Genomic DNA, 21,733 nt, shown 5'->3' on the forward strand with positions numbered 1-21,733 from the left:
ATGAACCTAACCCGAGTAGTCTATGAATCACACACTGAGAAACACTGACTTGAGGATTTCTACTTGGAATGTCTTTATTCCAGACAAAGCTTAAAAATTTAAGGAAAAAGTTAGCTTATCCATAATTCATAGGATAAAAGTTAGAATAAGCTTCAAATTTATTCATTTGTTGAGTGCCTACTGTATTTTATGGAATGAGATTATTCCTAAGGATACAGAGATAAAGACATGGCTCATTTCTGGAAAAGTTTTCAAATTCAGTGAGGAAGATGAGCATGCAAGCAAGTAATTACAAAAATTAAAGTTCAACTATTTGCAATGATAGAAGTACAGGACAGAGGAGATGGTGGGAGGTCAGGGAAAGCTTCAGAGAGGTGAGGTCCATCAGGGCTTTGACTGATGAATAGCAGCTCATGGTACAGATCATATCACAGTGATGGGGGTGGGGGGAAGTAGATTTATCATGAGAGCACAAGCTGCTGCTGAGTCAGGGAGTAAAAGACAGACTAGAGAGTACAAGACAGTATCTACTGGGATGCCATAAAAACCAGAATGGGCTGCAATTCAACGCACAGGCTAACACTGAGACTATAACACATGGTATCTTTCTTAGACATGGTTTTCAAATGCCATCTCTTTAGCATGAGGACCTACAGTTTGGAGGCCTGTGGTCATATCTGGGCATCTGGAATTCCATTTCAAAGACCACAGAAATGTTCCCAAGCCAAGCCATTTTAGACAACCAGGAGATTATGGTGTCACTTAAGCTTAAGGTTATAGCTCCTATTTCTTTTCCTGGCTAAAATTTCTGGTGAGCTAAAATAATAACAACAACAACAACAACAACAATAATAATAATAATAATAAAATAACTTAAAATAAAAAAATTCTTGTTCTTAATAAACTTTACCTTCTTTGATTGCTGTCAGAGCTCAAGTATCTTCCTTTTCATGAGATTAGGTCCAAAATGTTATTTAAAAGTAAACAAAGATTTTGATAAATGTACCATGGTTATATAAGATGTTAATATTAGAGGAAGTTGGGTGAAGGGTACCTGGAAACCCTCTATATTATCTTTGCAACTCTTCTGTAACTCTAAAATGATCTTAAAATTAAAGCCTTAAAAAGGGTAAACCAAGAAAGGCTTCTGTCCTGGCAATTAAGCAGCTTAGCATCTCCTCCCCACGAAAACCAGAATATACGCTTTTTTCAAGAATGAAAAACATGAATCACAACTGAAGTCCAACTTCTTCATTGGCTTATGGTTAAACTTCTAATATATTTTCAGAACCATTTTAACAAAAATATTCTTAATAGTTGCTCCATCTCCATCTAGGACTGAACTAAAAACAAGTCAACTTTGTGTGGCTCTTATCTGATTTACTTGATAAACACTTCTTGCTCATGGTCATTATTCACCGTCCATATTTACAAGCTAGGGAAATGTTATTATCTCAAAGTCCACAGAATGGTTTCCAGCCCAAGCCACTTGAGAGAATCATGATGTCACAGAGCCAGGCCAGCCTTACTTTGAAGATGCAAAGGAAGGCTGTTTGTGAGCGTGCTGTGTATGTTTTCTAAAGGAGCTTGCATTCTGATTCCTTCAGAGATGGAGCCACAGTGGATAAACCTCATGCATTGCTCTGCTTCAAAGGAAACAGAAATGTAAACAGTGGCAGCACACTAGAGTCGGGTTTCTTTGCTTTAGCTACCAAGAAGTCAGCAAAGAAAATCCAGGTATTTACTTAGGTTTATTATTATTATTGTCACATGTTCTTTTAATGATTGGAAAACAAAATAATCTATCCAGACACAGAGTACCACAGAGCCTCAATATCATTACTTTTCAATAATCGCCTGAGCCAATTTTTGTAAGTAAAAAATAAAACTAAAATGACCCTTTTGCTGCCTGTGGTGCTTGTCTTCTACTAGGCATCTCCAACACAATAATTCGTAAAATACAATGCTAGATGAGACAAATGCGGCCTATTTAAGAATGGGTTCAAATAATCTAGTATTGATTAGCAGCCATGTTTTTTTTAATAATAAGGTCTGAACAATGGACTTCTCTTTCTACAGAATGATTCCTCTCTTCTCAGATAAGTAAGGAATGGATTTAAGTACAAGCTTTTAACACCTACAAAAAGGGTACTCAACACGATTCATATCTGGAATGTAGCTCCCTAAGGCAGACTGAAATTTAAAAACAAAATACACCTTCTTTCTTTGAAGGCCGATGGAGAAATAGCTTTCATCAGTCAGGAAGATACCATGAGCTACAAACAGCTCTGAAAAAAAATAAATGAAAGAAAGAGCGAGCTAGAAGACCTGGCTTCAAAATTAGCCTCTAGTACGTTCTAGCTGTGTGTTAGTTGCTTTATTAACTGCTTGGTGCAAATCATTTCATTGAAAAGTGAAAAAGTCCTAGAATGTTTTCCTGACAGTACCAGATATTCAGAGATTTCTTTAAGGTTTTGCCTATGAAGAAAATTATAAACAATGCCATCCTACAAGGAGCAAGAATGTGCAATGGCAGCCTCCATTGAGACTTTGGCCTAGGTGGCCAGATTCCTATTATCTTCTTGGCTCTCCTCACTCTTGCAGTCTGAAGAATGGGAGCCATCCCTCAGTTCTGCCTGTTTCCTCTTCTGGTCTCTTTCTTCCTCTCCACAAGGTCTACGTGACCTATATGATCTTACTAAATGTGTTCATTTCTGCCAGGGAATCTTGATGGCTTTCCCTCCTCCCATATAATAACACATTTCCCCTCCAAATTTCTTCTCCAATCAACTAACACAGTGAAATGAATAGGAAAAACTTAATTTATCTTTCTTAAAATCAAATCATATTCACACACACACACACACACACTCATGTTCAAAATTGAAGAGCAAGTATAAAAACAAGTGTTGGATATTCATGATTTTCAATGGAATATGACATAACGTATTTTTATATAAATGCAAATAAAAACATATGCAAATTTATAGTCACAGAAGTAGAATATTAGAAAGAGTCTTACTATTCTTTGAATTTGTGAGACTTTCTATGTATGTATTAGTTTTAGTTCTGGGGGTAAATTAAGATAAGAAGGTAAGATAAGGAAGTTCAAAAGTGAGCAATCAGCATGGTAAACTGGAGCTAGCAAGCTTCGAAAAATGAAAATATTTGATGGATTTTTTTTTTTTTTTTTGCCCAGTGGATAGGAACAGAAACTAAGTCTTGTGGGTGGTAATTATAAGGAGACTGATTTGGTTTGCTTTAGAATATATTCCTTTTTTTAACAGTATTTTAGAATATATTCTTTTTAACAGGTTGCTATGATAATACTGAGTTCCCCATAAATCAAAGTATTCAAGAAAATGATGGATATACTATTTAACTCAGATGTTGATTATATCTCAGATTATTCCAATAAGAGAAGTCTCTGATTCTCTATTCTAAATGTCTTATTGAACAATTCCAAGAAAGTAGAAAAGGAAAATGAATCACTACCCAGCTCCTTTTTTAAGTATTTTCTTTTTTCTATAAGAGACTGTGCTAAACTTTAGGGGGAAACAAAAACATAACAAAAGTAAAGTATGCTATGCTGTTCCCTGCCTCCAGCCCCAACGGAGATTACACATCAGTTTGGAAGCCAAGACTGATGCATTACACATAAAGCAGTTAAATGGGAATAAAGACCATGAAGCCAAATATTTAAAAATTGATAGGTAGTAAAACAGTAAGTTCAGAGGTCAAGAGGGATCATAGGCTAAGCAAGCAGGATACATGAAAAAACTAGGACTATAGTCTGACCTCGAAATGACCAACAATCTCATACACTGAATGAGTGTACTCAAGCTTGAATAGGTTTTGCAGATTATTCTTGCATCATTTTCTCTAATCTAAAGTGATCTCAATTGTGCATGCATGTGTGTGAATGTGGTACCTACTTGAATAAATATATAAGCATGTGTAAATACATCTGTATAGAGCTGTGTATCTCTACTTGTGCCTAGAAAGAAACGCCGAGAGTCTCTATATGAAAATATAATTTCTGGCAGAACTTCTAGGCCTCCTCCTAGGAAAACGGCAGATCTTAGACAATCTTTCACCTCTTGAGTTGGTTCTGTAGATCCACAGGGGAGGAAAGGGGTGCATTCTTTCAAAATTTCACACTGCTCCCAATTCCAAACAAATCAAGCAAAATGAACATCAGTAACAACAGTAAGTACAAAGTGATAGCAGAGGGAACTCAGCATGGTCTTCGTGATATACTCTGAAGTACAGTCCAGTAAAAGATCAAACCAAAATTAAGCAAAATTGAAAGGAAATGAAGAATGTACCTTCGCTTGTTCCAGAACCCAAAAAAGAACAGTGTATGAGGGAAAAAAAAAAATGATGAGCGAATAAGAGTCTCAAAATTTACTGAGGCCTTTTAACTTTAGTGGAAAAAATTTTTGGAAATAATAGCGGCCAGGGAATGAAGACACTTAGTATTCCCTTGGAGTCCCATGCTCCTCTCAGCTACTCATAGATAGTTACTTGGCTGGTGAAAACCAAAAATAGTAAGATTTGGAAATAATCACAATTGGGTTGAGGAACTAGGAAAACATGCCCAGCCCAAAGGCGTTCAAATGCAATTTTTCAGAGCCAATCTGGCCCACACATGGACCTTCATTTATTTTTCCTGATTATGTCTGTGTTGGAAACCAGGGATCTCTATGATTTCAAGGGTCCACATGACCAGTTTTCAGTATGAAAAAACTGGTATCGAATACCAGGCACTGTTGGGGGTGTTGTTCAAAAAAAAAAAAAAAAAGTGATTTTCTTTTTATAGGTACATTTGACAGAGACTTTTAACTCTTTTAACTATAAATGTATTCAATTTAACAACTTTTAAGTCGTCTTTGACCTTGAAAAAATAAAACCGGAATGTGCCACTGACTTGGTTGGTGGAGGCAGGGAACGTTCAATCAGAATAAAATTTAAAAGGGGAAATTATAAGTTTGCTTACATTTAAGAGGATTGGGTATTAAGCTCAATAATGAGGGTTTCTTACTATGAAGCACATTAGAACAGGGAATTGATGTCTGAAAACTGGAGTGTGGCATTTCTGGCTCTGAATCTACAGCAAAGCTCTGAGTCTCAGATTCCTCGTCTGGAAAATGGGCTTAATAATATCAATTTATGTTTAATCACAGGAATAGGATCAGGGTTAAAGGAGATAACATATATCGCGTGTGCAAATAACCATAACCTGTGAAGAGCTATGCAAATACATTCCTAGCATTCAAAGTTGTTAACAATAGCATTGCTATTTTACACTTATAAACAAATGCTGCAGTTGGCTTGTCACTAATTTGAAGAAAGGTCTAAATGGACACAAACAAACTTTCAGGGAAGAAAAACAGAGCTCTGTGTGGGATCTACATCTGATATAGTTATATTAAACATTTTGGAACCATTAATTTGGCAGTTGTCTCTTTCCTGGGATTTTTTAAAAAATTATAAATTCTCATTCTGCATACCCAATGTAGACATTTTTACATTTTTCTTTATGGCTTGCTTCACTGGTAGTTTCCTACAAGATAATGGTTTGCTCCTCCCTGCTCTCTGAGCAGCCTCCGGGAGTGGATACGGAGGAGAGACTCTCCGTTGGTGGTAGGCTCTGTTCTGCAGAAACCCCCTAATCCTCTGTTTACCACAACATGAGTCTATTGCCATAGAAATGATAGTTGAGATCCCAGATTCAACCTCACTGACTTCACAGCAGGGCCTTGTAAAAGGAGAAGCCATGCTAACAAAGGGAAAGCACAATTTATCAGAATAGTAGGCAGTCTGTTGCCTTGAAAGGGTAATTGTCAGCATTAAAATAAAAATGCATGAATGAGCTATGTTGTTGGGTATGCTGTAGTTTATTTTCTGTGTATTACTGCCCGACTAAGAGTAGTAATTTGAAATTTTATGTCATTTAACAGTTTGCTTGTAAAGGTCAGCAGTTTCCGTTGATTGCATTTGTCTTACTGAAATAAGAAGCAGATTCTAATTAATCTTGTTGCACAACTGATGTTTCTGTGGTCAAAGATTTTCCCTTTTCATGATGTGTTGTTTTTGTTTGTGTGTTTATTGTGTGCGTTTGTTTTGTCTTGTTTCTATTAATAGAAGAAAGTGAACCTGAACAAGATACTAAAGGTATTTTTTTTTCTTTTTGCCCTGCTTCTTTTAAATGTATGGTTCTATTCGATTGTTTATTTTTGCTGACCTTATAAGCAATTCTAAGTGCTGTTATTTTTTTTAGGGAATAACAAACGATGTACAGGGAACACTGTGAGCATTTGACTGAGTGTTATTAGATGGGCTGCTTTATTTTATAATGTATTTATTGACTATTTACTTTTATTAAGTAAACTCTGAAGATGCAAACAAATGACATAAATCAGCATAGGAATATAAATCTCACACAGATTGGAATAGAAAGTTACCTTTTGACTGAAAGCCTTTTTTTTGTGGGGGGAGGGAATGGGGAGGGGAGGGTGTTACAATTTTTGGAGGAATGTAAAAATGTTAAGATGCCAGCTTAGGTTTTTACTGTTATTACTCCAAGAGGACAAGTATTATGCAACTGCTCCAAACCAAACCAAATCAATCAAATTTAAATTAATTTTAATTGCCCATAGATACATACATATATTTAGTGTAATATGTTTAGAGGAAAGTAGCTGGAAATCAAATTTGTTTGGGGGAAAAACCCTACCTTGTAGAATAAGAGTTTTTCTTCCAAGAAAGCATCTTCTATCCTGATTAAGATTCAAACTTTGTGCTGTTCTAACCTAACCTTTTATGTTTTTTGGATAAGATTCCCAAGTTCTCATACAGTAGTTTGGCACTAGGAATAAAACTCAGGCTGGTAGTATTAGAAATAGCACCTCCTTATCTTAGGATACTTTTCTATTTCTAAACATCAGCTGCTTACAATCAAATTTAGATAAAATCATTTCACCTGCCCCTGTGTGATTCTTTTTGTTTGTTTTTATTTGCTTTCACTTCAACTCAGTCATTGCTGGTTAGAATCAAGTAACGCCAAAAAACTAACAAACAAACAAACAAACAAAACCCTCCTTCAAGGACACTAGAATAAAATAAAGAAAGGAAAAAATGAGAGAAAATAAAATCCATGTGAGCTCACTGTGTCCTTTGAAATAATTACTCAGAAACAGAATTTATAAGGGACTTAAGTATTCCTCTGGTCCTACTCCCTTAACAAGAAAGGAGAGGTAATTCATCTCAAGCCAAACTGCTTGTTCATTTTGAGACTGCCCTAGGTCTCCACTGCACCACCACTGCAATTTCAGACTGAATAAGAGCTCTATCTCCTTACTACAAATTCAAATTACCCCTTAAAATGACAATCAATAGTAAGATTTATCATGTTTCTGAAAGTGCTTTGGAAAATGGAAAGAGAGAAGGAAAGAGGCAAGGATGGGTGAGAATGAGAACATAATATGGTTACATTATAAAGGACTTTGGAAACACTGGCTGCTTAAGTCCAATTTTGAAAGTATGGTTTTCAACCGGCAGTTAGCACTATAAATTTACCCAAGAGAAACTGAAGCCCAAAACTCATGAATAAATACCACGAGAGAAAACCCAGGGATAAAGAGATTGCCTGTGTCTATTTCCCATGATGCAGATGAACAATGATTTGCTTGCCCACAGGAACTGGAGAATAATGGATAAGACTATAGAAAGAAGAGTTGCATCGTGTTTTTTTTCTTTAAAAATCCATACCAAAACAGTTGTAAACATTTTCCAAATTACTAAGTAATGTTGTACCCCATCTATTAAGTAACTTGTTTATGTAACAAAAACACTTTTATACTGTTTTTGATGCAAATAAAATGCAAGATAGGGATATTCAATGGACATATTACTTGATATGAAATATACCACATTACTTTTAAAACTGATAACCTAGAATGCATTTTCAGTTTGGGGCTACCAGCAAAATAATGGGAGTTTATTACTGAATTACATCTAAGCTTATTATTACAGGTGTATTTTTATCGATGGAGGTTAGTCTGGCATTTATTTTTAATTGCAACTGGCCTTACTGTTTTCAATGTCTGATAACTATGGTGGCATTTCTTTCATCCCTCCTTCACCTCTTCTGCTTGAAACTGGTAACAAATGCAGAAGGGTATAAAAAAATATCAGTTTTATTGTTGATAAAGCTGGATTGAAAAATAAAACTCTACTTTTTCATCCAAGAATTAGGCTAACATCTGTTTCTTCATCCTCCTCAGGCCCTCCCCACTCTTTAACCTTCCACCCCTAGTTGTAGGATGGAGAAGCCCTGAGCTGGGACACTTGATGCACATTAACCCCATACCCTTGTTGTCTGAGGGTAGCTGGGAGAATGATGGCCCCAAGAGGGCTGAAATACTCATAACATAGACAAGTCCCTTTCTCCGATCTCATCAATCAGAAGAGTCACTCATTCATTCATTGATTCATTCACTCATTCAACAAATATTTATTGAATGCCTGCTATGTACCATGCAGGGCTCTATCTACCTATCAGTCAGCCTGTGTTAATGAACAAAACAAGCTCTACCCTGTGATGCTTACATTCCAGAGGAGGAGACAGCCAACAAACAAACAAATCCATAGTTATGACATGGTGATAAATGCTATGAAGAACCACAAACAAGGGTAAGGGAATGTGCTGAGAAACATTCTGATAAGGAGACATCTGTGACCTTCTTTGGGGGCAGGGGGAAATTGGCAGGAAGGGTGGAAGCCATCTTTCAATACTGAAAAAAGGGGGCAAGTTCCTACTTTATCTTTTGACAAGAATGTGGGTATGCAGAAAACAGCTTCCCTTTTATTCCGGGCCTTTTCCCCTCTCCACCCACTGGACTTAACAATGTGTGTGGAGAAGCTGGAGCTGGTGTACTAAATTAAGAGCATATAGACTGTGACCTGGTGAATGAGGGGGCACAAGCTACCCACACGGACTTGCAAGGAGCTCCCTCAGCATCCCAGCTCCCACTTTGGGGAAGTGAAACCCATGGGTTCGTTGTGATTGAAGGCATAGTTTCAACACACCCACAAAAAGGAAATAGAATCGTTAAGATTTATTATTTACAAATCCCAGAAGCCAGGGCCTGGGGAGCATGCTGTGAGCCCAGGGAAGGGAAGTCCTCTGACCCCAGCCACAGAGAAGGAGACAGAGTGTGGGATAGCAAGAACCTATACTTAGAGGTGATTGGGACGGAGAAGACTAACTTTTCTCAGGCTTTACTCTAAGTGGTTATTTTAAAAGGTGCCCAGGAAAAGCAAAGTGGGAACTTATGATGGACATCCTAAACTCAAGTCCTTATCTAAATGTCTAGACTCTGGGTGTGGCAGGGTTATCATACTGTAAAATACCAAGGCAGCAACTCAAAAAAAAAAAACAACTTTGTTTTTTTCAAAAGGTGTTTTTCTCATCACACAATGAAACCCTGGCTCAGCCGAGGGTGTATCTGCCCTTTTGGAGGAGGAGACCAGAAGTTTATCAGCACAGTCACACCTTCAGGAAGCCACTGCAAATGCCAATAGTGCTTCTTCATGTACCATCCTGTGCCCCACTGGACGCCCCCAGAAGGTTCTGATATGGGACAGAGCAGTATATTAAGTAAATTCACGGCAAGGCCATGTTGACTCTATCTTATTTACCATCTCACATTATGCTGAGCTGTGTTGTGCAGTATAGATCATCAAAAGTTCTTCAGTGAGCCCAAATGATATTCTAAATAATATAACACTAGCCAAAAGGAAAAAAAAAAAAAGGCTGTAACTTAGAACAAACTAAATCCTCCCTTATTACTGCATTTCCAGGAAGAATTTACAGTCCCCAAATGAAAACTCTTGCCTCTATAAACTAAAGCAGAAACAGTGTTTAGATTTCATTCTCCAATTTCTTAGTCTTCTTCTCTTTAGCCAGAAGGCTCTCTTTCAGGTTCAAGGGTACACAGTTCTCTGCAGCAGCTGCTGGCTACACTTTTCCAGTACCTATGGGCCTGAAATAATCCCACTCCCAATCTCTAAAAGATCCTGCTGTGTTCAGATTCTGAGAGGCAATGGGAACCATAAGATGATGAGTACAGTAGTGTCACACTCAAGAAACGTAAGACACACAGGTATAGCTGCAACCCCAACAAGTTCTTTCAACCAAAGGATGAACGTGGACTCAGCTATGCTGTGCAATCCAGGCCTCCATCACTGTTGGCCGACAACATTAGAAAAGGAGAAAATACCTGAGAGCAGTCAGTCTCTGTCAGTTGTCAAGAGTGCACAACCTGTAGGCTTAGGCTAAGTTGGGAGGAATCTTCCATCAGGTGGTCAGGTGGGTCACCGTGTGTCACTCTGGTAAATCTGGAAGAAATGTGCCCTGCCTCCTCGCCGGCTGGTCTTCTTGGGAAATTTAGAATTTCCGGTGAGGATAGCCTCGGTCACTTAGTCTTGATTGACACTTCCTTCAGAGTCATTCATTATGCGACTTTTTATTTCCTATTTCACCTTGGAGCCCCGCTTTTCTGGAACTTCAGTCGAGGGACAGGCTTCACTTCCTCTTTTAAGGTGGCATTTGTATCCCTGACTAGCAGGACTGGCTCCGTAATTTGTGGGCCAGGTGCAAATGACAATGATTTTCATTCAAAAATCACGAGTAATTTCAAGGCAAGGACAGCAGAACGTTAAACCAAGCATGGGCCCCTCTTAGCACGGTGCCCTGTAAGACCACCCAGGGCCTCTTACGCTTGGAGCCAACACTGCTGACCTCTATGGCTACCGCCACTCACCCTGCTAAGAAATTTCTCAGGCTCTATATATCACCTGCTAGGGAAAATTTTCCCACATTCTGTTTCAACTTAGAATCATCCCTCATAGAATTTTGATCTAAAACTGCTGTAGGGCGCCTGGGTGGCTCAGTTGGTTGAGCGACTGCCTTCGGCTCAGGTCATGATCCTGGAGTCCCGGGATCAAGTCCCACGTCGGGCTCCCTGCTCAGCGGGGGGTCTGCTTCTCCCTCTGACCCTCCCCCCTCTCATGTGCTCTCTGTCTCTCTCATTCTCTCTGTCTCAGATAAATAAATAAAATCTTAAAAAAAAAAATAAAATAGGGACGCCTGGGTGGCTCAGTTGGTTAAGCGACTGCCTTCGGCTCAGGTCATGATCCTGGAGTCCCGGGATCGAGTCCCACATCGGGCTCTCTGCTCAGCAGGGAGTCTGCTTCTCCCTCTGACCCTCCCCCCTCTCATGCTCTATCTATCTCATTCTCTCTCTCAAATAAATAAATAAAATCTTTAAAAAAATAAAATAAAATAAAATAAAAAAATAAAAATAAAACTGTTGTAGAGGGGCACCTGGGTGGCTTAGTCAGTGAAGCGTCTGCCTTCGGCTCAGGTCATGATCTCAGGATCCTGGCATCGAGTCCCGCATCAGGCTCCCTGCTCCGCGGGGAGCCTGCTTCTCCCTCTCCCTCTGCCCCTCAGGCTTGCTCTCTCTCAAATAAATAAATAAAATCTTTAATAAAAAAAAAAAACCTGTTGTAGATATTTCTGAGGCTCTTAGGACCGATGCCTCTGCCAAATGATCCTCCTCAGAGCCTTACTTTTTTTCAGTTTTGGGGTTTTCTAAAACTTGATGCTATTTAAATGGCAAAAGAAGTGTGTGTCTCATCCCATGTTTTCTGGAGCTGTGGGGTAGGCTCACAGCAATTTTTTAAAATGTTATTATAAAACTTTCAATCTCACAAAAAAAGTAGATACAGTACTATAGTGAACCCCCATGTTCTCATGACCCACCAGCAACAATAATCAACAGTCTACCGATTTTGTTTCCTCGATTCCACCACCATGTTATTGCTGTTGGTTTCTTTTAAAGCAAATCCCAGACATTAGTTCAATTAACCAATACACACGTTAGTGAAAGGATTTTTTAAAAAAAACATAATCACATTACTATGTTCATTACTCCACCCATCCCCAATTAGCACTAATTTCTTAGTACCATTTACTACCAGGACTGTGCAATTGTTATCCAATTATCTCAAAATATCTCTCTACATCTGATCCATTGAATAAGAATCCAAACAAGATCCACACCTTGCATTTGGGTTATGCCTCTAAAGTCTTTTTAACTCTATAATAATTCCCTCTTTCTCCCCGCCCCACCCAGTACAAGTTATTTATTGAGAAAACTAAATAATTTGCCCTATTGAATTGTCTATATTCTGGATTTGAATGAATAGCATCCCCGTAATGTTGTTTAACCTGTTCCTTAACCTCTTTTTTTGTAGGTTGGTAATTAGACCACAGGACTTTTTAAAACCAGGCTCAGTTTTGTTTTGCGGGGCAGATTCAGCTACATTTTAAACATTTGATGCATTTTTTTAACCACCTGTTGCCTTAAAGATGGAGCCTTCCTTGCTTTTTCTTTCTTCTGGCTTTTGTGCCCAACACTATATTTCTAACATGCTCTTCTGGATTCCATCTCTTAGACTCCTCAATATCAAAAAATAGGAAATTGAGTTAATCTGAACCTGCAAATCTAAAATTAGAATCTGCAAAAAGGATTCAGTTGTCAAATCATATCTTCCCTGAACTTTCTCTTAATCAGTAGGAATATTAATTACCTATTCAGTCTCAGAATGGAATATTAATTACCTATTCTCCTGCTCACACTTGACCTAAAATATTTCTTTCTTTCTGGTCCAATGTGCTCATCTCATTCTCTAAAAAGTTGGACAAATTTTTTCTGTCCTCCACTATGATACACTTGAAGATATAAAGCATTAATTATTTCATTAATTCAATTAAACACTATTACTTTGGTCAGGCACTCTTCTAGGTACTGAACAAAACAGGCTAGGTTTTTGGTTGCTGAAAACTCACAATCTACGGGGGTGGGGGAGAGGCAGACAATAAAATAACTTCAGATAGTGGTAAGGTCTGTAAAGACAATAAAACAGGATGATGAAAAGTGAATGGCGGCAGGTTATACCTTATGTTGGGTGGTCAAGGAAGGCCTTTCTGAGGAAATGCCACTTAACCAGAGACTGGATGATATAAGGAATGTGCCACAGGAAGATCGGGGGGATGAGTGCTCTAGGCTGAGGGAAAGCATGGACAAGCTCCTAAGGAGGGAATAAGCTTGGAGTGTCCTTGAATGGTGAGAAACACAGGGTTATAGCATAAATGGCTTAGAAGCCAGGGCATGGCATTTGGTATTATACTGAATACAGAGGGAACATGGAAGGAATTTACACAGGAGAACACGATTTGATTTGCATTTTTAAAAGACCACTCCAGGAGCGCCTGGGTGGCTCAGGTCATGATCTCAGGGTCCTGGGATCGAGCCTCGCATCAGGCTCCCTGCTCAGCTGGGAGCCTGCTTCTCCCTCTCCCTCTGCTGCTGCCCCTGCTTGTGCTTTTTCTCTCTTTGTGTCAAATAAACAAATAAAATCTTTAAAATAAATAAATAAAAGACCACTCCAGCTTGAGCATTCCCTATAGGAGTCACTCACCACTTCTGTTTTCCTAACAGTTTTTGCCAGAATCCTGCGGGCTCCTGAATCCCACAATGTCACATTTGGCTCCTTTGTGACTCTGCGCTGTACAGCAACAGGCATCCCTGTCCCTACCATCACCTGGATTGAAAACGGAAATGCTGTGAGTGCCATCTGTATGGGGACTTGTCTGGGGAAGACTCATTGGAGAGGAATTTCAGGACAGACCAAATATTTATGATGTTACCCTGATCTCTGTCATTGGTCCCACCTGCACCTCCATTTTTCAAAGCCTTCTAGGATTTTCATCTTAGAAGTCACTGCCCTAGAAATTGAACTCCGTGGGTTTGCTTCTTTCCTTGTGTCGTAAGTGAAGAGTAGAAAATCAAATTTTTCCTTATGCTTTTGTGTAAAAGGGAAGAAGTAATAATTCCTTCCCACACAAGTAAAATAATTTTCACAAAACTCACCAGCTTAAGAATTAGTTCACTGGAGCTGGAGGCTACTTTGATGAAAAGTAATCCAGAATTGGAACCCATAACCATCAGTTTAACATTCTTGAATTCATTTTTATATGGATAATAATAACATATATTAAGTGATCACTATGTGCCAGACTCTCTTCTAAGCACTTTACATACAAACATTCATTTATTCATTCTACAAATATCTACTGATTATCTCCTGGGTGTCAGGCACTATTCTAGGCATAATGGATACAAGAGCAAACAAAACAAGCAAAATAAGTCAGTCAGATTAAGACAAATATCATATGATTACACTTGTGTGTGGAATTTAAGAAACAAAACAGACGAATATAGGGAAAGGGAAGGAAAAATAAGATGAAAACTGAGAGGGAGGCAAACCATAAGAGACAGTGAACTCTAGGAAACAAACTCAGGGTTGCTGGAGGGGAGGTGGGTGGGGGGATGGGGGTAACTGAGTGATGGGCATTAAGGAGAGCACTTGATGTAATGAGCACTGGGTGTTGTATACAACTGATGAATCACTAAATTCTACCTCTGAAACTAATAAAAAAATAAAGTAATATTTTCAAAAAACAAAACAAGTGAAGCTCCCTGCCCTCAAAGAGCTTCCATTATGGTGGGGAAAGACAATAAAATAAAACAAATAGGAGAATATTCTATGTAGACAGTGTCAAATACTGTGGGAAAATGAGACAGAATGTGCAATCTTAGGAGAAAGATTCCATTCTCAATAGAGTGGTCAAGGAAGCCTCATTTAAGTGAAGACATTTAAGCTAAGATCTGAAGGAGCTGAGGAGGAGGCTATGTAAATAACTAGGGGAAGAACCCTGGGGAAAGTCTCTAAGATAACACTGCACAAGGTATGTCAGAGGAATAGCAAGTAGGTCAGTGTGACGAGAGGTGAGTGAGCAAAGAGGAAAGAAGTAAGGGGTGAGTTTAGGAATTATGGATCATATAAGCTTATGCAGAGCATTGGAACAACTTTGGCTTTTATTTGAGTGGGATAGGATGCCATTTTAGGTCTCTTTATATTATCTGTTTTCCTGCTGACTCTTACTCATTGTGCTTTGTTTCCTTGTGTGCCTAAATATCTTTGACTACATGCTGTTCATTGTTTAGGGGGGGGAAAAAAGGTCAGGGATTAATTTGAGGTCCAGATAAAGATACTTCTCTCCAGAAAGAATTTTTGTTTATTTCTGCCAAGGACCAGAGACAACAGCTTATCTTGGATCATCTTAAACCTAGTTCAAGGTTTGAAGCTCCTTGGTCATCCCAGATAATTATAACACAGCCTGCAATGCTATGTGGGCTATTTCACTTGTAGTTCACATTGATAACCTCCCTGATATCTGGTTCTTTGAGATTTTGGTTTATTGTATCTCTTATTAGATTTCTCATCTTTATGGAACCTGAGTTTTGATTTCTGTCTCCTTACTCCTCAAAGGAAACAAATTTTTCTGGGTTGGAAAAATGTCTTAGTGAGAATAAAAGTTTCTAAATTTGTTATATCTGGTAAAAACATTTTTCCAGAATTTTAATTTTTTTCAGTGTGAGAATTGGTTTGATAACCCAGCTGACCAATATCGGAAATAAGACTCTTTCATGGATTATTGTCATAATTATATTTTATAGACTTTAACCACTTGTCTATGTTTGGTTTGAATTCGGTCCCTAGTTTCTTTATGAGGTTAAAGATGTTTATTTTAATCTTAATTTAACAAATGTTTTTAACATAAGTATATGTTAGATTCAATAAAATGCTTTGTCATTAATTATTTTAACTTTGTGACGAACATGTAATTTTTCACTTTAAATTGGAAAGTTTCCTTTCCATTCTTTAAAAATGCCGCTCTTTTTTTTGTGTTCTTTCAATTTGCTGTAATTTTCCTTAGGATCATTGCATCTATTTTCAAAAATGGGAATACTCTAGTTTTTTGGGGCTATCATGTTCAGGTTTTGTTAACAATATTATGCCAGCCCTACAGAATCAATTGGCAAGTTGATGTACTTTCTTTTGATACAGAACTCAAAGGGAGGAACTTGAGATGCAAATCTCTCTTAAACTCAGGGACATTTTCCTCTGTTGTATCTTTAATAATTGTTTCTCTCTTCTCTACCTTTTTTTTCTATGCAGAACATAAAGATTAGGAAGAATGTAGTTGTAATAGAAGTTTATTAGACCTCTATTAAATAAATTTATTTTAAAACTACAATCTTTCTAATCTTTATGTTCTGCATATTTTTGTGGATGGACAGAGGGAGTCCTATGTAACTAGGTAGTCCTAATGTCTACCATAAATATCCCCCACAAGAACCCACTAAAGAAAATCTTATTCACGAGTTCTAGCCCATGGACAGATGCCTCAGTCTAGTGCTATATGCCCTCATAATAATTCATAACATTCTTCTGCTACTTTATTGACTCAAAGTCTGCTCCTACTTACAGCCCTGTTATCTGAACTCTAGAATTTTCCATGACTCTATAGGTAAAATTTATCCATTCTCCTCTCAGTGAACTTTAAGGTTTCAGTGACTTGGTTGATATTAATTTTTCTATCAACTCAGTCACATCTCTTTGTATCTTCCAGAAATTGCTGAAAACTTCTGGCCCTTTGATTATGATATCCTTCCACCTTTCTAAAGATTTATTTTTCCTAATTTTAGGTTTGATTTATCTTTTGGGATTTTGGGTAAAGGACAGTTAAACATGTGGGCTGAGATTATCTTTGTAATTCGGGTGCTGAGCATGGCTTGCAATGTACTACAACCTCATTTAATATCTTCTGTTTCTTTTAAGTCTCTTCAGCAGGGTGGGTTCTTTTCTCACCATTGAGGCCTACCCCAAGCAGGCTCTGTGACTTTTCTAGTTCTTTTAGGTGATTTTACATCACAAACACCATCCCAATTTAGTAATTCTGACTGCCTAGCCCTAAGTAATAACCAAAGTTTCCAACTGCAATTCACAGATGCAACCTTTTTTTTTTTTAAGATTTTATTTTTAAGTAATCTCTCCACCCAATGTGGGGCTCGAACTCACCACACTTGAACACTCTAGATGGAGCCAGCCTACCTTTCTTAAGACAACTGCATGCATGCCACCTGCCTTCCACAACAGTCCTGCAGTTAGCTTCTTCTCTCACACTCATTCACTCTTCCCCTACTTCCTAACTGCTATTTAAGACTCCTACAGGTTTGGGGTTGGAAGAAGGGAGGAGCAGTAATTGAAGTGGAAAAGTTCTAATTTAACTGACACTCTTTTAGGTTGGCTTTCCATCATGGTGCCTGAAAAGTATTTAAAACAACTCTTTCCATCATGGACACATTCATGATTCTTGAGAAATCAAGGGATATTCAAGATGAACCCCAATGCCTCATTTTTCCTCAGAGCAGCCATCTCCCTCTTAGCCCCCAATTTGTTAGTTGATAGGAAGTCTTTCTGTGGGGTCCCATCAATGCCCCAAAGAGATCTTTGGCGAAGACAAAATAACTCCAAACCAGATCTTCTATAGAACCTGTATATCCACAAACTCTTAGATCCAGACCACTGAAAAGAGCTACCCCCTTCTTTGCTTCTTCCATTGGAGTTACTATGCAGCCTGCTCTCCCTTCAGATTTTACAGGTGGGTGTCAAATGCATCTCTGCTGTGTCAACAAATTGCAGGTGTATCAGGGTCCCCAAGACCACCCTCAAGTTTGATGATTCACTAGAAGGACTCGCAGAACTCAGGAAAGCCATTATCCTTATGGCTATAGTTTATTACAGTGAAAGGATACAGACTAAACTCAGTAGTGGGTAATCAGCTGTTCTCTCCCTGTGGAGTCCCATGGAGAGCACTTAATTCTCCCAGCAATGATGGCAACATGCACAACGTCTTGTACCAAGGAAGCTTACCTAGCCATGGTGTCCAGGGTTTTTCCTGAGGGTCAATTACAAAAGCATGGAGGGTTCACACGAATGACCTTAGCTAGTCTCCAACCTTTCCAAAGGTCAAACTGATACAGTATAGCCTAGAGTCCCTGCTGAACAAAAAGAGCTATTCACCATAATTTGCACTGTAACATAAACTATCTGGCATGGCTCATGGTCTCAGATATACAAAGACACTCTTATGAGGTAGGATTTTCCAAGGGATGAGAGGTTATCTCTTAGAAGCAAGTCAAAGGCCAGTCCTTTCTTTCAAATGTGCAGAGTGTGAGCACCTCAAGTCCACTTTACAGTTAACCCTTTACTACATAGCAGGGGACATATGCCAAACCTCCAGGTGGTCCTTTTGAAGACCCTCTTTCATACCTTAAGGAGATGGGATGCTTTTTAACCAGTCCCTTGGGTGGGGTGAGGATGGTTCTCACTACAGCTAAACAACTCAAACCTTGATGAGTTATCTAAGGGGTTCTCGGCTATTTGCATTTTTCATATCCTTCAGGATAGTCTCTCTTCAACTTTTTAGGATCTTGCTTGCAGTGTCCGTCTGTTGTCGTATTACAATATATTAACAGCAGCATTTTAAAGTAAAAGGAGTGCTCAAAATGAGGAGAAAAAAAGAAAGAGAGGAAAAGAAGGTGAGGAAGGGAAAACACAATAGGACACTAGACACGGGAAGGGAAGTGTGTGGGAAACAAAGCACGTGCCTGTGTGAAAATCTGGTGGATGCTGTATACCAGGAAAAAGATGCCAAATTCTAAGGCTACCTCAACTAATGAAGAGTGTCATCCTGCAATAGCAGCCTCTTTAGGGCTTAAACTCATTTATTATTTTTGTTTTCACTATTGTTTGTGCTAAAGGGTTTTTTCTTTTCTGATAATTGAACAAAACTATTCTCTCATAATTTGTGTTTAAAACTAATTTATCTTGTCTAAGTGCCTACCATGCATCTCTTCAAAATAGAGTCTGTAAACAAAATAATGTTGCTTTATGAGCTTGCTGCTTGAGGGACGACAAATAAGAATAGGTGAAGCATTAGCAGACCTAAGTTGGAAATGGCCCTCTTCAGCGAATGGTCATTGTAGGGAAGTCCACTTGCCTCTGAGACACTGATTTTCCCATGTTTGTAATGACAGAGGTGTCAGGTGGCTAGAGAAAACCATCCCTAATATGACATCAGGGGTACGGGTCTCCCATGTTGTTAAGTTACAGTCAAGAAACCTGTAGTTCCTGTTCTTTAAGCTAATTAACCTTTAAATATCTTTTAAAATTCAAATCTTATTTGGCAGTCTGTTTTGTGGCTCTTCTGTGGAAGCTGCTGTTGTCGTCTTTGGCCTCTCAAGGTAGTGTAAAGATATGTCCTAAGAAAGCTGGTGGACTGATAGGACTCTACTGATTTGACTTCCTCTGTGAAAACAGGAATAAAGAAAATGGAAAGACACATGCTTTAAAAAAATATATATCAGTGTTTTCAAAGGCTCATATGAGTTTAGAACTAGAAGATACAGGATTAGTCTCTGTTGGAGTTCGGGAGTAATAAAAAAGTCAGATGGTTCGAATTAGTTTCAGTCTTATTGAGACCCCAAATTAATCATTCAAGATGTAATTCACAAAAAGCAGGAAGCAAAATAGACCCATTGCCTCAGATTCTAAGACAGGAATAAAACGAACTAAGAGTAGCTTTCTTCCAGGAAGAAAGCAAAAGTACATCTGCGGTTCTCATGGTCAGGGAGAGGGTTCTTCTTAGAGCCAACTTTCGGTCGTGGGGATACTACCCACGTCCAACTAGAAACCAAGATGATGTTGCTCGTGCTGACACAAATCACAGGAAATTGAGGCAATCATGGACATTTACTGTACAAGCAGCAAACCAGAAGTCTCCTGAGAACAGGGAAGAGCCCACAGTCCTGGTGTTATTTTGGGTGGACTGAACAAACATGAATGCAGAGCTGGGAGCTAACTGGCACAGAATAAAACAGAGTTTGAACTGTGGCTCTCCACTAATGCACTACTAAGAATAATGGGTACTCTAAAGGATGTGAAGGCTCCTTTCCTCCCTGCCTCTGTGAACACATCAACAACCTAAAACCCCAAGCAGTTAGAATAAGAGAAACGCTAGCCACGTGCCCCAAAGTGATCAAGAATTATTTTGTTTCCTTCCTACAGAAATGTCATTCATTTTTCATGAAAATTTGTAGTCTTAGGTGAACTTCAGAGTGAGTAGTGATATTCCTTTTGTTTTACAACATTGGTAGTAGTAATTTCACGTGGCTAGAACAGAGCTTACTCTTCTAAAAGAAAATAAACTTGTATTTTGATAACCAGATTTATTTCAAGTTATACTGATAATATCTCCATTATTTTGGTATTCAAATAAAAAATGTAGAAAAATTACATGTCTCTCTTGTTTTTCCAATTATAGTTTCTAAAATATTTTAAAAGTTGAATCATTTTAATTTGTTAAAAGAACTTTATAAAAGTAAATAACCAAATTATCTATGTTAAAGATTGTGCTTTTGAATTTTCTCAAAGGGAGGCTCACCTTTATTTTACCCATATTTTTAAAAGATAGTATTTTTGGTTCAGAGTACATGAGCTTTGGAGTCATCTTACTGTGTAAATTAAAATAATTACATATATCAGCTGGAAAATATTATGTGGAATATTGCAGCCGTCAGACTGAAAGAGGTCAAGATTTATGGTGATGTTGATCAGAAACAGTATGGAAAATTTTCTCAGTCTGTTATCCCTTTTTCTATGATGAATTGACAGACATTGTATCTCCCTAAACATGGACGCTTCTGGGCCATACCCTACAGCTCCAGGTATTCTCAGCAAGCTGGAACTATGTGTAACACAAAGCCATCAGAGGTCTTTCTATGCCAACGTCAAGTCATGTTGAAGTTACAAGATTATCCATAACTGTGATCAGATTCTCTCAAACCAGCATTATTAATGTACTATTGATACATAAAACTATTCTACAGGTCAATACTAGTTTGCCACTTTCAAAAAAGCTTTTATACACATTATCTCAAGTGTAAATAAGTATGCCTATTTATGATAGAGTTTCCTATTTGACTGCCTCTTTTTGAGGTCACTCTCTCAGAAAGAGAACCTACATACAGAGCAGAGAGCTGTTTATCCAGCTCCTTCAGGTCAGTATGGCTGCGTGACTTGCAGAAAATAACATACTTACTATAAATACCAGATACAGTCACCTTAATTAAGTACTCGGTTTTGCCTAGGCATACCTTGGTCAAAACTCAGTAATAATCTGAACCTGAGGGGCAAAAAGATCAAAACGGAGGGCAAAGGATTGTTTTTATTTTTAGGTCATCAAAAAATACTAAACTGTTGGTCAGGATGATCCATAAAGAAAGAAAAACAAATTCAAACTATGACTAACAAGGCCTGCTGTGCATGAGTCACAAACTGAATCAAGCAAGGCCTCTGGAAACAGGAGGAAAAGCATCCAGGAGCCACATCATAATCAAGCAATGAGTCTTGTAACTTGTTGGTGTCTTCACTGAACTATTTCAATACCTTGATGAAGTCCAGAAGAGAGGTCAGCCAGTCTAAAACTCATCCTCTTCCCTACCAAGAATGTTCTCGGTGACCTTGAAGAGGAGTGTAGGAATGACTTTCTTAGGTGTGAACATGAAAATAGTGCTAGTTTAGTCAACCTTGGGGGATGACTCATTCCCCAATTGTGTCCTAGGCATTACGCTGACCTACTTCCTGAAGGTGGGATTAACCTTGCAAAGGGGGAAGGTAATTGTTCTAT

General features: G+C 38.4%; 1 protein-coding gene across 3 annotated transcripts in view; it reads left to right on the top strand.

Annotated features, from left to right (window-relative positions):
• Positions 1-21,733, top strand: part of MUSK (muscle associated receptor tyrosine kinase) — a 91,044-nt gene that overhangs the window by 31,132 nt on the left and 38,179 nt on the right. For 2 of the 3 annotated variants that reach the window (XM_054509342.2, XM_054509343.2), the window contains exon 6: positions 13,575-13,699. In XM_054509342.2, the coding sequence (XP_054365317.1) occupies positions 13,575-13,699 (125 nt within the window). Of the gene's footprint in view, positions 1-6,147; positions 6,178-13,574; positions 13,700-21,733 lie in introns of all 3 variants that reach the window. The other variant, XM_064578931.1, reaches the window with a different exon arrangement.

This window comes from Mirounga angustirostris, unplaced genomic scaffold, assembly GCF_029215605.1.
Source record: "Mirounga angustirostris isolate CCGP_5_RB_7025 unplaced genomic scaffold, mMirAng1.0.hap1 SCAF_15, whole genome shotgun sequence".
NCBI lineage: Eukaryota > Metazoa > Chordata > Mammalia > Carnivora > Phocidae > Mirounga > Mirounga angustirostris.